The sequence below is a fragment of the Neolamprologus brichardi genome, chromosome 9 (genome assembly GCF_056152115.1).
Source record: "Neolamprologus brichardi isolate AB-2024 chromosome 9, ASM5615211v1, whole genome shotgun sequence".
NCBI lineage: Eukaryota > Metazoa > Chordata > Actinopteri > Cichliformes > Cichlidae > Neolamprologus > Neolamprologus brichardi.
Window position 1 is genome coordinate 22,487,452 of NC_142112.1, and position 13,560 is coordinate 22,501,011.

The following is a 13,560-nucleotide window of genomic DNA, read 5'->3' on the forward strand; positions in this document are numbered from 1 at the left end:
AATGACCCAAATGAAGGAAAGGCAGAGAGAACCAGGGTAAATAGTTTCCCTTATTTTCTGCTCTTTTGCACTTCTACTAACAAATTTGCAGAAATGAATTCCATTTTTCCAGCAAGACAATCATTTATTCATTTTTTTCTCTGCTCCACAGTGACACATAATAAAAATTAAATACTTTTTTCATTACCGCTGGATGACATCCCACCCCCACCCCCCTTGACAAATCCTTGTGTCTGGTTAGATTTACTCTGCAGTTTATCCCTTTTTGCTTTTCCTTTCTTCCTCCCGTCTCACCTGCGTGGGTCGCCGATACTTCCTGCACGCTGTGACATGAGCGATGACGCTGGCATGGCTCTCCTTGCTCACATTGATACCGTTCACCTTTATAATGCACTGGCCTGGGTGGAGACCAGCAGTTGCTGCCACTGTGCCTGGCGTGAGACAGAGATGCAAGGGGAAGGAGGGGTGACAAGAGTAAGAGCTACCGCACGTTATCTTGCAGGTGCATGCTGAAACTGGATGAAAAACACACGAGCACATCCTAAAAAAAAAAAAAAAATATTGTCACTTTTTCCACATCCTGTATGCAAAATTAGATTGAACAACATTCTTCTTTTTTTTTTGCTTTGTATTTACAAGACTGTTTCCTGTTTTTGGCAGCTCAAGAGGAGTGTGAGAGGGAGAGTGTGGTGCAGGGAGGAGGGAAGTTGTTTATCTGGGGTAGACGAAGGCCTCTGAGGGATGTGATTCAGACCATAGGAGAACTTCAAGGTTTACAGCTATCAGAAGGAAGTGTATGGCAGACTAAATATTCCTCCCATTTGTTTTCTCAGCTCCTTAAAAATACATCATGAAAACCTCACGCTGCAATGTAAGGAATCTGTAATCACTTGGCCGAAGATTGCAGGGACGGACATATCCAGTGTACTTTCCTTTCCGCTCCAACTGAACTTATAATATATCAACATATAGACAAGGATATTCTAGTTATTAATAGAGTAGAAGAGAAGAGTCTACATATTACATTAAAAACACACTTAGCAAAGTCCAGTATGAATGAGTATTGTTCAAAACATTTTTATATTTTCTTCATGCTTTCTACAAGGGCTTCAACATCTTCTAAGTGGCCTTTTTGCCCAATCCTCCCACAGGCCTTGGGATTCTCTAAAAGGATAAGCATGTATTGCTAATGAACGATAAAATATAATGATCAATAACTCTCTAAGCACCCAGTCTCAGGTGAGTTGCTCCTTTAGAAAGGTCACCCCAACAGTGTTAACATACTAGTGTTTAGCAGGTTTATTGCTTGCTATGTAAATTGCATTTACAACAGCATACTTTAGTACTATTACACTATTTAGAGTGCATAAGTGTGTTTACACTGATAAGCACAACTAAATGAAGGGCAGCTCAAGTACCCAGATGGTGTACTCATAATGGTCAAAAGTTGAAACTTCAGTTGAATCCTCAGTAGCTTTCTGGCCACGTGGAGTTGTGGTATGGCACTCCATAAGGCTAGTGCCTTCTACTTACACTACATTCAAGATCTTTCTACGTGTTTAAGACATTTTAGGGTGAACAATGTCTATATCATAAGGAAAAAACAACCAACACAATAACACACATCCATCTAGACTTCAGATTTTCTGCAACTGTGGTCAAAAATTACGTGAAGTCGTCACGGACATGAATATAATGATAAGTCTGGCGTTTTATTGATTTCTTTAAACTGTTCTTTTTCCACTGTGGAATAATTGTACAGCATACATCTTTACTGACTTTTGAATTTATTTTGGATTTTCTCTAATCCCCACGGGGTCAAAATTATACATACGGGCTCAAATACTCACATGAACCCTCACCAACTATGATGAGAAGGGACAATCAACAAGCTTCTTGTCATCTGTTCTCATGGTGACATATCTCTGGCCTGATATTTGACCACTCTTCTTAACAGAATCGGTAGACTTAATTTAAATTAGTTGCCTTCCTGACATGGAGCAAGCTTCCCGCATACTTTACAGTTTGGGACTTTGGGAAGATCATTCCTGAAGCATAATGTTAGCATGCTTTATCTGTTCTAAAACCAGTTTTGATATGTGTTTGGGATCATCGTCCTGGAACACTCACCTCTGTCCAGGTTTCAACCATCTAGCTATCTGATTTGAGGTGAAGCTAAAGAATTTAGATGCAACCCTCCTACCATCCACTTTTTGCAACCTACCAGTACCACTGAGAGTAAAACAGCTCTACAGCATGGCGCTACCACCACCATACTTGACAGATGACATTATGTTCTTAGGTTTGAAAGCCTAACCTTTAACCCTTTAAACAAATTAGATTAGAGAAAATCCAAACTAAATTCAAACTTGTAAAACAAAAATTGATTGCACATCACAGCAGTGATGTATACTGCAGACATAAAAGTTTAAAGAAATCATCAAACCCCCAAACAAACCATGGCATTCGTGCCTATGATGAGTGTATGTAAACTTCTGACCACAACTGTAAAAATATAGATGCCTGGTTCGCATAAACACTTATTTTACAAAAATGTGCAACACCTGTGTCAAGCAACAGTGCCAATACGCTGAATTGCTGTGTGAAATTAATTTCACGACAGAGATTTTTGTGCAACTGCTCTCTTTCTGTGCCTCGGTTTCTTCATCTCTAATTGGTATTACCAGCTCCTGTTGACCTCAGACACCAGGGAACAGAAGCTATTATGACAATCCAAGGAATGAGACACCTCCTATATATATATTGAGCTTTGTCCCCGGGGATCGCAGCATCCACTTAAACACACACCAGGTTCCCAAGCAAACACATCATCAAGTCAACACATGCAGGCGCACACATGCACGCTGACACGAAAGCACATACTCTGCAATCTGACTTAGATTGCTTAAGGCGGGGAAAAATAAAAGATTCAATTCCCTTGAGATGGAGACGAATTGTTTTTTGATTGGACCCTACCTCATGCCAGCCCTGATAGCAGTGCGACTAAATATGCTGCATTAGGTAAGAGGCCTGATGAATTTAGAGCAAAAAATGCAGAGTGCTTTCCTATCAAACTGATCCTATCCTAATCGAACTGCTAAGTAAAATGCGAGTAGGTGCATGGAAATCATTGCGATCATGTCACATCGCAGCCAAGTCACGCACACCCCCAAAGCTGGTGTAGCAGCTGCTCGCCAGCTGTGCCACAATAACAAAGAGGTGATGGAAAGACTTTTGCTGATGAGGCCAGAAAGCTCAAGTGGTGGAAACTGCAATCTCTTACCTCTCCCAACAGCATGGACCACAGAAGGACCGAATCCACGGATCTGGAATCCCAAGCCATCGGCCGAGTCTGGAATCTTTATCGTCCTGGAAATGAAAGGAAAGAGTAAATTACCAAGCTGGGATATGCACACAATAAGGTAAAATTGACTTGCGTGTGCGTGGAAAGATCTGACACTTACTCTCTAGGCTTGGTGCTGACCAGCACTCGGAGGGGTCCTTTGCTGTTAAAACATTGCTTGAGGAGAGCTTCAACTTCAGAGAAAGGCCTGAGGGACACCAGGTCTCCATTTATAGCAAACAACTTCTTCCCCACTTCCAAGCCAGCCATCTTGAAAGAGAATATGAAGAACAAGAGAAATAAATATAAATTATAGAAAAGGATTAAGTCACACATTCGGTCTTAATGTGACGCAGAATCACAGTGGACTGTTTAAATCACAATGAAAAGCACGCACACTCCCAGCATTAGGAGACAACACTGGGTAACTTTTGTCTGTCAGCACACAGCTGGATCCTGTTGAGGATTTAATTTTTTTAAGACATCACACAAAACGCTATTCTCAATGCAAGCCAGACATTCAAGGCTCTTTCAGTGCTACTTTAGGACTGGAGGGAATTATAGATCATGTGCTCAAACTGATCACATTTGCCTTCGAACCCTCTTCTCTCATTTTCAAATAGCAGATCAAAGCTAAAAAAAATTTGCCCCATATTTGTATGAAGGTACTAAAGGTAGCATTAGTGCCACATCCCAATAAAGCAGGTTTAGAGGAAGGGCAAAGAGTCACGAGGTTATATTTTTCGTGACTAATGACTGAATCACATTTTAATAACAAAAGACTTCTACTGGCTGGCACATCTGCAACACAGCTCTGCCTTTACTTTCATCTTTGAAAATAAAATCAAAGCAATCAGCAGTGCTCCTTCCTATTCTCTATAACCTATGATCTGCTAAATGAGGAGCAACTCGAGGAGAGGTTTATGCCTGGCATGCATTTTTTTTTTTTTGCATAAACATTACTAACACGTTGCAAAAAGGCTTCAAAGAAGTACAGAAGAAACTTCACGGTTGTGCTTTTGTGCATCTCTGTGTGTGAGACCGTGTCACCTCAGCTGGGGAGCCCTTCTCAACAAATTTGATTATGGGTACTCGGTTCCTCTCTTCCAGGGTAAAGCCATAGCCTCCATCACTGGGCCTTATCTGGAAAACAACATGTCTCGCATCAGCAAAATCCCAAGCGAGCAGACCGAGCACAAACACAGACACAGCAGAAGAAGATACTATTAAAGACTGATAGCACACACATTTCTGTCTGCTCACTCGCTGCAAAAAAAACAAACAAGGTTTGCTTACCAAGGTATAAAATGGACTTTTGCAGCGTTATTACTTTTACTTCTCACAGCCGTGTGCTGCATAATGATTTACAGCGTTTCCACTTTGCTCCAAGTTGTGAATAAATCCCAGCAAGCCACAGCATATCAGTCGGAGTGAGCGATAATCGATCAATAATCCACCAAGGAGCACTCACCAGGAGAGACTTGGAGATGACATTTTCAAGTATTTTCAGGTCATGCTTCATAGGTTTGTATTTTGTGTTGGAACCCTCCATCTCCTCATCAGCAAAGAAGCGGAACAGTAGGGGCTCGTCCTTGAATTCACTCTTCTCCAGCACTGAGGGAGGTGACAACAAAGTCACATGTGAAAAGTGTGACTGGAAAGTTCAACAGTCCACAGATTTAGCTACAAATGCCAAGTACAGTTTAAAAGTTATACTTTGATAGCTAAATGTGAAAACTGAGAATTTTAGAATTGATTTTGAAGCTTGTTATCTGACTCCTACCTATATCTGCAAGTAATAGGAGATCCTAATTTTAATTGTTTTTTAATGTATGCGAGTGTCGGAAAAAATTGTTACTTGAAAGGTGGATTTAAAATGTTGGACCCAGACAACTTCTGAGGGAGTAACCTCACTGTGTGGTGCTGTGCAGAAGCAGAACATGTTAAATTCAGCAAAAAACTCTTTTTGCATTACGCTAAGAAGTTTAAACCCATTTAAGTGTGACCGCAGTAGAATTTGCACGCCTAATGCACAAATAGACACTTTGGGAAACAATGAGACCCCACTTTTATGGCAAAAGGAAAAAAAATCTTTTGAACAAACACAGTCTCAGGAGCAACATAACATATCCACTATGACTTTCAATTTTAAACCAAAAAATAGCCCTGAGGGGAAAGAACAGAGCTTCCTTCTAACATTTCTTCACTTCATTCCTCTCAAGATCAGATTTAGCTACATCGTGAGGGCAAATAACTTACAGGCACGAAATGAAATTATGAAATTACCCTGTAGGCACTGGAAGTGACAGGAAGTTTGATGGCTGGGGTTGTTATGTTCTGGAGATGTGCTGGTAATTTGTAGTGTGAGGCTTGAACTGCGGGTAGTTTGAAGCAGTTGCATCATGGGGGTACGAGGTGACATGCTGTGATTCATACTGTAGTGTGCATGATGTAGACTTTGGCACAGGGGAGGTGCGCAGTTAAAAACAAATCCGACCCTCATAAGCAAACTGTAACCATGGCCACTGTCTGTTTTGCACTTACAGATAAACAGTTTTCATGTATTTACCCATAGCACTTAGTTACTTAAGACATATACAGTGCATACAGTATATGGGAACATGCATACATGGAATTAATGATGGTATGCAAGCATCACACACGCACTTATATTCACTGGTTTGGAAAATAGTTCTATTCCTGTAGCATGTCAGAGGGATATTAAGTAGAAATGGAAAAAGAACAAGTGTGGTTATGTTCTAAAACAGGACGCTAAATGCCAGGCGCCCTCTGCGTGGTTTCACCAAAGCATTCATCTCTCATTTACTCAGTGATGGAGAGGATTCCAAAGTTCTGCAGGATTTTTTTCCTTTTATTTTAATCAGGAGTGGAAAGTGCCATACCGTGATGCATGAAGCCATTGTTGCAGAGCTCCACCCCCAAGATCACCGCTTCCTCCCTCGTTCTGCAGTCCCCCTGCACCAGAAGAGTGGATACGCGGGAGAAATAAGACAGATGTAAGCGTGAAGAGTGGGTATAGTGAATAAGTCAGAAGATAAAAAAAATAAGCAAAGGAGGATGAGAGAAAACAGAACAAAGGACATTGTGTGTTTAGAGTGCAGTCAAAATGTCACATTCACACCCCTCCTTTGTTCTTGCGTCCAAAAGCCCTCAAGGCCAGCAGAGCCACTGCACACTCGATCTTAAACAGAGCCAAAATCATGTCTAGACAGTATAGTGTGACAGCTATTGAAGTCCCACTGAAGAAGTGAGAGCCACTCCACTGCACCGACTCAAACACATGCATATGGAATACCGCAATCACACACATGCACGTTTACGCAGACACAAGCATGTAATGTCTGGCAGGGATTCTGTGGTTGCTGGTCGCCATATATGTTTCATCCCTTTGTTGTCGTCCTGAACAGGACTATCAATCTGTCAACCTCAGAACTTCCTGTCATAGTCAATAAAGCTTTGCTATCCAATCAATTCCGCTTTTCTTTTTTCGTTTCCTCTCGGCTCCTTTGAGAGCTGATGATTTCTTTTTTTCTGCTGCACATCTGAAGTGACTGACGTGTAATAACAGCAGACACTCCCAGAATTATTTTTTTTCAACTTCTATGCTTGAAAGGGGAAGAGGTGGGACATCTGTTTTCAACATGGCCAGAAACTAATGGAAAGGTGTCTCCTTAAAAACACACAAGAAACTATATGAAAGTATCTGAATTTAAAGGAAAAAAATGGTGTTCAGAATAATAATCTAACTTCATCAAATTCTTTGCACAAGCAAAATAGAAAAATTCAACAACTTGTATTCTTATTAAATAACATTTGTGAAGCAGCGAAAGAGCTTACCTGTGCTATAAGCCAATCTATGAGCTTGTTAGCCATGACCACTGATTTGTAGGTCCGTAAATGATAGTCCTTGTCCCTGGATGGGCACAAAAGCAGAAGATATCAATAGAGGGATCTGGAAAATAAAATTCTTGGTATTTTTAATTTTACTATTTGCTTTAACTGTGAAAAAAAAAACGTAGGCAAAGAATATGTAGAGAAATAATTGCTTGGTCTATTTAAACACAATGCCCAAAAGGAGGGATAATAATTCCCAGTGTCAGCGAGATGTGGCCTCTTTTCAAGCACTGGCTGGTGTTTGGCCTTGGGGTGCTCCATGTCAGTATGGGGTTGCTTTTCTCAGTGTTACCCACCCAGCCGCACTTTGCCAGACCCCGAGAATGCTGTTTGAAATGGAGCCGTGACTTTCCCATGAACACAGGGGCCTCCCCGGGGACACGCGGGGGCTGAGCTGCAGGGCCGGGAAAGTCCAGAACCACCGTGACTTACACCACTTCACCACTTCCAGCACATGCAAACACTTACACACGCGCACACAAAACTAAACATACACAGGCCTTTCTAGCACACACAGTTCAGACAAGTCAAACAAGACTTGTGGGCCAAGTTAAAGTCTGATTTCAGACTCCTGGTACTCTTCAGAAAGTGAATCGTTAGAGGCCAAGCGCGGCCATGTTTCATCCATTCTGAAACTTTCTGTTACATAACTGTGCCTGACAGCCTGCGCTAGTCTCGGATGAGGACGGTACAGCTGGAAGCCATGTCGCACCATGCATAAACCACTCTGACAGAGGAACCAAGAGCCACCCTGCATTTCCCCCAAAATGGGATACTAGAGCCAGTGAGAGTTGGGCTTCAGCGGCTGGTGCAAAGTGAGGCTGTCAGAGTGAAAAATGGGGGTAAACAACGGCCCATTGGGCAGCCATATGTCGAGGATAAGGAAACAGCAGTTTGAGGAGTAACAGAGGGAAAGGTCAGAGAGGTGGTTTTTAACTTGCTGTCCAATGACAAAGTTTGTCTTGACATTTTGTGAGCAAACGGATGCAACTGTCGTACTTTCTAAGTACTCCTTAGAATAAATTACACAGAGGATGTTGAAAGTTCAAGCTTTAATCCACTGCTCAGGAGTGAGAAATTAATCGAGCAGTTTTCCATACTGTTTGTTATTCTGAAAATCCTACCCATGCATCAGTAAATATTGAGCTTCTGGAGGACTCCTCAGCATAATGAGGAAAACTTGTCAACATTTCAAATGCTGAGGTAAAAATGACAGTTTTTTTTCCCCATTGTATGTAAAGAATATTTATGAGTGGCCTTGGCTCTAGTGTCCCTGTGTACATGATGAAAAATTGTTCTTATTATCTATTTCAACATATAACTGTGTACAACAGCTTAAGTGGGCATTTGCTCCTTTGCAGCGAGATCCCCTGGAGTGGCTGGATTCACTGATTTCTTGTAATGAAAGCAGAGGCTTAAGGGGGGCAAAGAAGCTGCAGAGGGTTATGGGGTCTGCATAGTATATACCCCCATCTTTGCCTAATCGCTCTTACTCTGCCAGGAAATTCCACCTAATTAGGCAGGGGCTGGTTGCTCCAATTAAACTCTGGCTTTCCCAGGCCCTGTGATGCATTGTACTGGGAGAATGTGCTGCGCAGATATGTGAGCTAACGACGCACACAACTCAAGTTCACCAACAGGAGTTTTTACATCAAGAGTTTTGGCCTCAACACAAAAACACCAGTGGACTGAATGCTGACAATCCAAACAGACACACACAAATTCACCCTTTGGGGTTTTTAGCAGTTAGAGTAAACAAAAAAAGTCTCTATGCTGGGACAGATGAAGGATCAGCGTGCCCTCGCTAGCCATGGCACAGTTTCATAGTTGTGAAATTCAAGCTTTTATTCGGGTTATTTGAAATCAGTATAAACAGCCAACTCTGATGTGATGTGATAGCAGGTGGCAATAGAATTAAAGTCAGATTATAAGAACTAAAAACCAAAGCAGGCCAGCAAATTCAGCTCAGTTCAATCCAATTTTATTTATACTGCCCCAATCACAACAACAGTCGCCACTCTAAGGTAGAGAGCCTACATTAGTAGACAAAATTCCAACAATCTTCTATGTGTATGGATTATGTGACAGCAGGAAGGAAAAACTCCCTTTTAACAGGAAGAAACTTCCAGCACAAGTGGGCTCAGGGAGGGGCAGCCATGTGCTGCAACTAGTTAGGGGGTGAGCACAGGAGGGCAGGACAAAATCCAAACTACGGAAGAGAGGAAGCAAAGAAGGAAATGGATGGAAAGAAGTCCTCATTATATCATGGGAAGTCCCTTGGCAGCCTAAGCCAATGGCAGCATAACTAAGTGATTGCTCAGGGTCACCTGACCCAGCCCTAAATACAAGCTTTTATCAAAAAAGACACTTTTAAATCTAATATTAAAAACAGAGTGGGTGTCTGTCCTGAGTCCAAACGTGGAGCTGGTTCCAAAAAAGAAATCCTGAGAGTAGCTGAAGTCTTTGCCTCCCTCTCTGCTTTTGGAAAAACCAAGGAATCTGCAGTCTGAGAGCAGAGTGCACTGTGAGGTCTCTAAGATATAACGAGGCCTGGTTTTTCAAGAACTTGTATACTCCAATAAACATTTAGGCACTCCAGGCAAAGCTTTAAACAAAAAACACTTGCCTAAGTGACAATTTCTACATAGCCTACGCTGGATGAGTCCACTTTGGGGGGTTTCCAGTATTTTCCCTTATTGTAAGATACTGAGAGAAGTCACATTAGTTTCATTACTCACTCTATCCAGCCAGCATGCTTATTTTCCAAGTGTAATTACTGTTTTGCATCATGCTGTATGTCATTTTAAAATCAGGAATGGCTCTGCGTGCCTTTCAAAAACAAGATCAATATGATGTCAGTCACTCTAAATGAAATGTGTTAAGAGCTGTTTTTGAGACAAAAAAAATGAGGCACTGTTGAGCTATGACTGGGCCATGTGATGCTGCAAGGTACAGAGACGCATCCAAGGGAAACTGCCTGTAGTCCTGAATTCAGAATTAGGAGAAAGTACAAAACTCAATTCAATTTAATTTTATTTATTTAGCGAAAAATCACAACAAAAGTTGCCTGAAGGCACTTTGTAGTGTAAAGTGAAGACCTTACAATAATAGAAAGAAAACAGAGAAAAACCCAACAATCATATGACCCCCTATGAGCAAGCACTTTGGCAACAGCGGGAAGGAAAAACTCCCTTTTAACAGGAAGAAACCTCCGGCAGAACCAGGCTCAGGGAGGGGCGGCCATCTGCTGCGACCGGTTGGGGGTGAAAGCTGAAGGCTCTCCCTCCCACTCTTATTTTAAAAAGGAACCACAAGTAACCCCGCAGTCCGAGAGCGAAGCACCCTAATGGGGTAATACGGTACTATGAGGTCATCAAGTTAAGATGGGACCTGATTATTCAAGACCTTGTATGTGAGGAGCAGGATTTTAAATTTGATTCTGGATTAACATGGAGCCAATGAAGGGAAGCCAATATAGAAAAAAATATGCTCTCTCTTTCTAGTCCCTGTCAGTACTCTTGCTGCAGCATTTCGGATCAACTGGAGGCTTTTCAGGGAGTTTTTAGGACATCCTGGAATTAATAAGCCTAGAAGTAATAAATGCATGAACTAGATTTCCAGCATCACTCTGAGACAGGATGTTTTTAATGTTGGAGATACTGGATGGAAATGGAAGACAGCAGTCCTACATATTTGTTTAATATGCACATTGAAGGATATATCTTGGTCAAAAATGACTCCAAGATTCCTCACAGTGTTACTGGAGGCCAGAGTAATGGAGCCAGAGTGAGCATCTGGGTAGATACTGCATTTCTTGGATTTCTAGGAGCAAATACAATAACCTCAGTTTTATCTGAATTAGAAAGTTTGAGGTCATCCAGGTCTTCATGTGTTTATGGCATTCCTGCAGTTTAACTAATTGGTGTGTGTTATATGGCCTCATGGATAGAAAAAGTTGGCTATCATCTGCATAGCAGTGACAATGCATGCTATGCCTTTAATTACACTGTCTAAGGGAAGCATGTATAATGTAAATAGAACTGGTCCTAGCACGGAACCCTGGAGAACTCGCTAACTAACCTTTGTGTTTGAAAAGGACTCACCGAACTGGAGTCCATTAGAAAGATATGATTCAAACCACTGCACAGTACCTTCAATACCCACAACATGCTCTAATCGCTGTAACAGTATCGAACGCCACACTGATGTCTAGACAAGCACAGAAACCTGGTCATATATTTTTGACAAAACAATCTGCATGAATAACTTTAATTTTTGGCTTTATTTATTGAACAACAGGTTTTATACTGATGAAAATGAGGAATGAAATTAAGATCTCTACACAAAAGCAAGTAAAAACATCACAAATATGGGAATGTTTGTCAAACTTGTATTACTACAACTACCAGATATTTAGAATTACCTTTTAAGCTCCTTACCATGTTGATCAAGACCATGTGCTAGGTTATAAAACACACACACACAAACAAAAAGGGGAAACTGTAGGAGGACCTTATTTGTAATCAAATGATCACCCACTTAACTCACATTCTTCACCATGACAACATTTTCCAACAAACTTTCCTCTCGGAAGCATCAAAAGTGATGTGAGATTCATCACAATATCACCAATTTTTGTTTTAAGCATAAATGTAAACATCGAAGGGAAATTGAGGGAATAGATTCAGTTTCTTTCAGCACATCTGTGTTTTGAGAACAGCCAGATAAAACCTGTCATGCTCAATCACCCACAGGAGCCTGTGCCAACTCCTCACAAGTCCTCGAAAACAATGAGCTCATAGTTCACAACCTAATCCCTCTTCAGTCACTTCTTCGTATGTGGCAGGCAGGGGTTATTTTTAGGCACAAATGCCAGACGCTGAACTACACGTGCCCCCACCTGGCTTGACTGCAATGGAGTGGAAAAGAAAATGATCGCCCACCTGATGACGGGAGTGAAGAGGCTGTGAAGACGGCAGAACAGCCGAACACCCTGTGAGAAACGGGAGAGAGAGTTTGGGTTATTTCAGCGATATGCGCTTAAAGTACGATTTTAAATCGACTTGCGTTTCCAACGAAGCACTGTTACCTTGGATATAACATCGTGCATGTCACTTCTCGGGTGGTAGGTGCCATCGTCGTAGCGGAAACGGTAGAGCACGGGCTCTGGTTTGAACTGGTGTTTGTCTGTGACTAAAGAAATGCCACACATTCAGGCCCCAGAGTGAAGGGGAGCATTATTCAGTTTGCTTTAAATGTGAAAATTAAAAAAAAACAAAAAAAAAACACACACATTCAAACCAAGCAGGGCTGCACAGAGAAACAAGCTCTCCAGACAAGAAAAGGACTCCAACCCCACACAGAGCAGTCACAGATAGCACAGCTGCTCAGAGCTTCCTGCTTTTCTCGCTTCAGGGGACTGCGTGTAGACCCTCCAGCAGTCATAAAAGCTGTCTCCGTACTCTTGGCTGCAGCTGAGCAGGTTCCATTAAAGTTTTTTTAAATAAAAAGATATTCTATCGTTTTTCGCATGGGGACTGCTAACTGCACCGTGAGAGAGAGCTCGGAGGGGCTCTGAGTTATTCCTCTCTGTCAGGAACAGCTCTAAAGCCCCATCTCATTTCTCACTGAGGAAGCAATAAAGTGCTCCTGAGTGATTTAAGATGCAACTTGACTTGGGGCCCTACACTTTTGAGGAAAAAAAAGAAAGAAAAAAGAAAGAAAAACCATGCAGGGCTGCATGCGCCATTTAGTGTGAATGCAGAGTGTTAGCCAGCTTAAAGTCTCGTGCACTAAACACACTTGTTACCCAAAGCCACAGAACAGCAGCTGAGAAAATATAACACAAACATTAAGGCAAGAAAAGATTAATATTTATAATCCCTTACCTAAACATTGTGTCAAAGCTGTGTTTAAATGGGACACCTGCTAAGAAATAAATAAGAGAGCCACATCTACTTTGTAGACTCCAGCCAGAGAGGGAAAGCACAGCATTCTTCAGACATGTCTAGAGGTTAGGTTAGGGAATGGCAGGCATTTGCATGCTCTACACTGTGAAGCACAAAGTAAATTAGACTGTGGCAGATTTGATTTAATATGTGGGACAGGAAAGGATGATAAAGCAGGTCTGAGTGGGAGAGAGGACGGGAGATAAAAATGAAAAACTAACCGTGGTGGATGATACCATTCTCCAGCAGAGCTTGACCCAGGTGAACCCCTTCTTCTGGGTTGTCCGTTTCACCGATTTCCATCAGCCAGGACACAAACTCACTGGTCGGGTGAGGGAATAAATTTCAAAAAAC

General features: G+C 41.8%; 1 protein-coding gene across 1 annotated transcript in view; it reads right to left on the bottom strand.

Annotated features, from left to right (window-relative positions):
- Positions 1–13,560, bottom strand: part of prex2 (phosphatidylinositol-3,4,5-trisphosphate-dependent Rac exchange factor 2) — a 91,077-nt gene that overhangs the window by 44,671 nt on the left and 32,846 nt on the right. Inside the window, exons 11-20 of the mRNA XM_006794596.3 lie at positions 13,428–13,528; positions 12,348–12,451; positions 12,202–12,251; positions 7,202–7,277; positions 6,247–6,319; positions 4,815–4,957; positions 4,394–4,486; positions 3,465–3,613; positions 3,284–3,369; positions 295–431 (exon numbers count right to left, since the gene is read on the bottom strand). Of these exons, the coding sequence (XP_006794659.2) occupies positions 295–431; positions 3,284–3,369; positions 3,465–3,613; positions 4,394–4,486; positions 4,815–4,957; positions 6,247–6,319; positions 7,202–7,277; positions 12,202–12,251; positions 12,348–12,451; positions 13,428–13,528 (1,012 nt within the window). The remainder of the gene's footprint in view (positions 1–294; positions 432–3,283; positions 3,370–3,464; positions 3,614–4,393; positions 4,487–4,814; positions 4,958–6,246; positions 6,320–7,201; positions 7,278–12,201; positions 12,252–12,347; positions 12,452–13,427; positions 13,529–13,560) is intronic.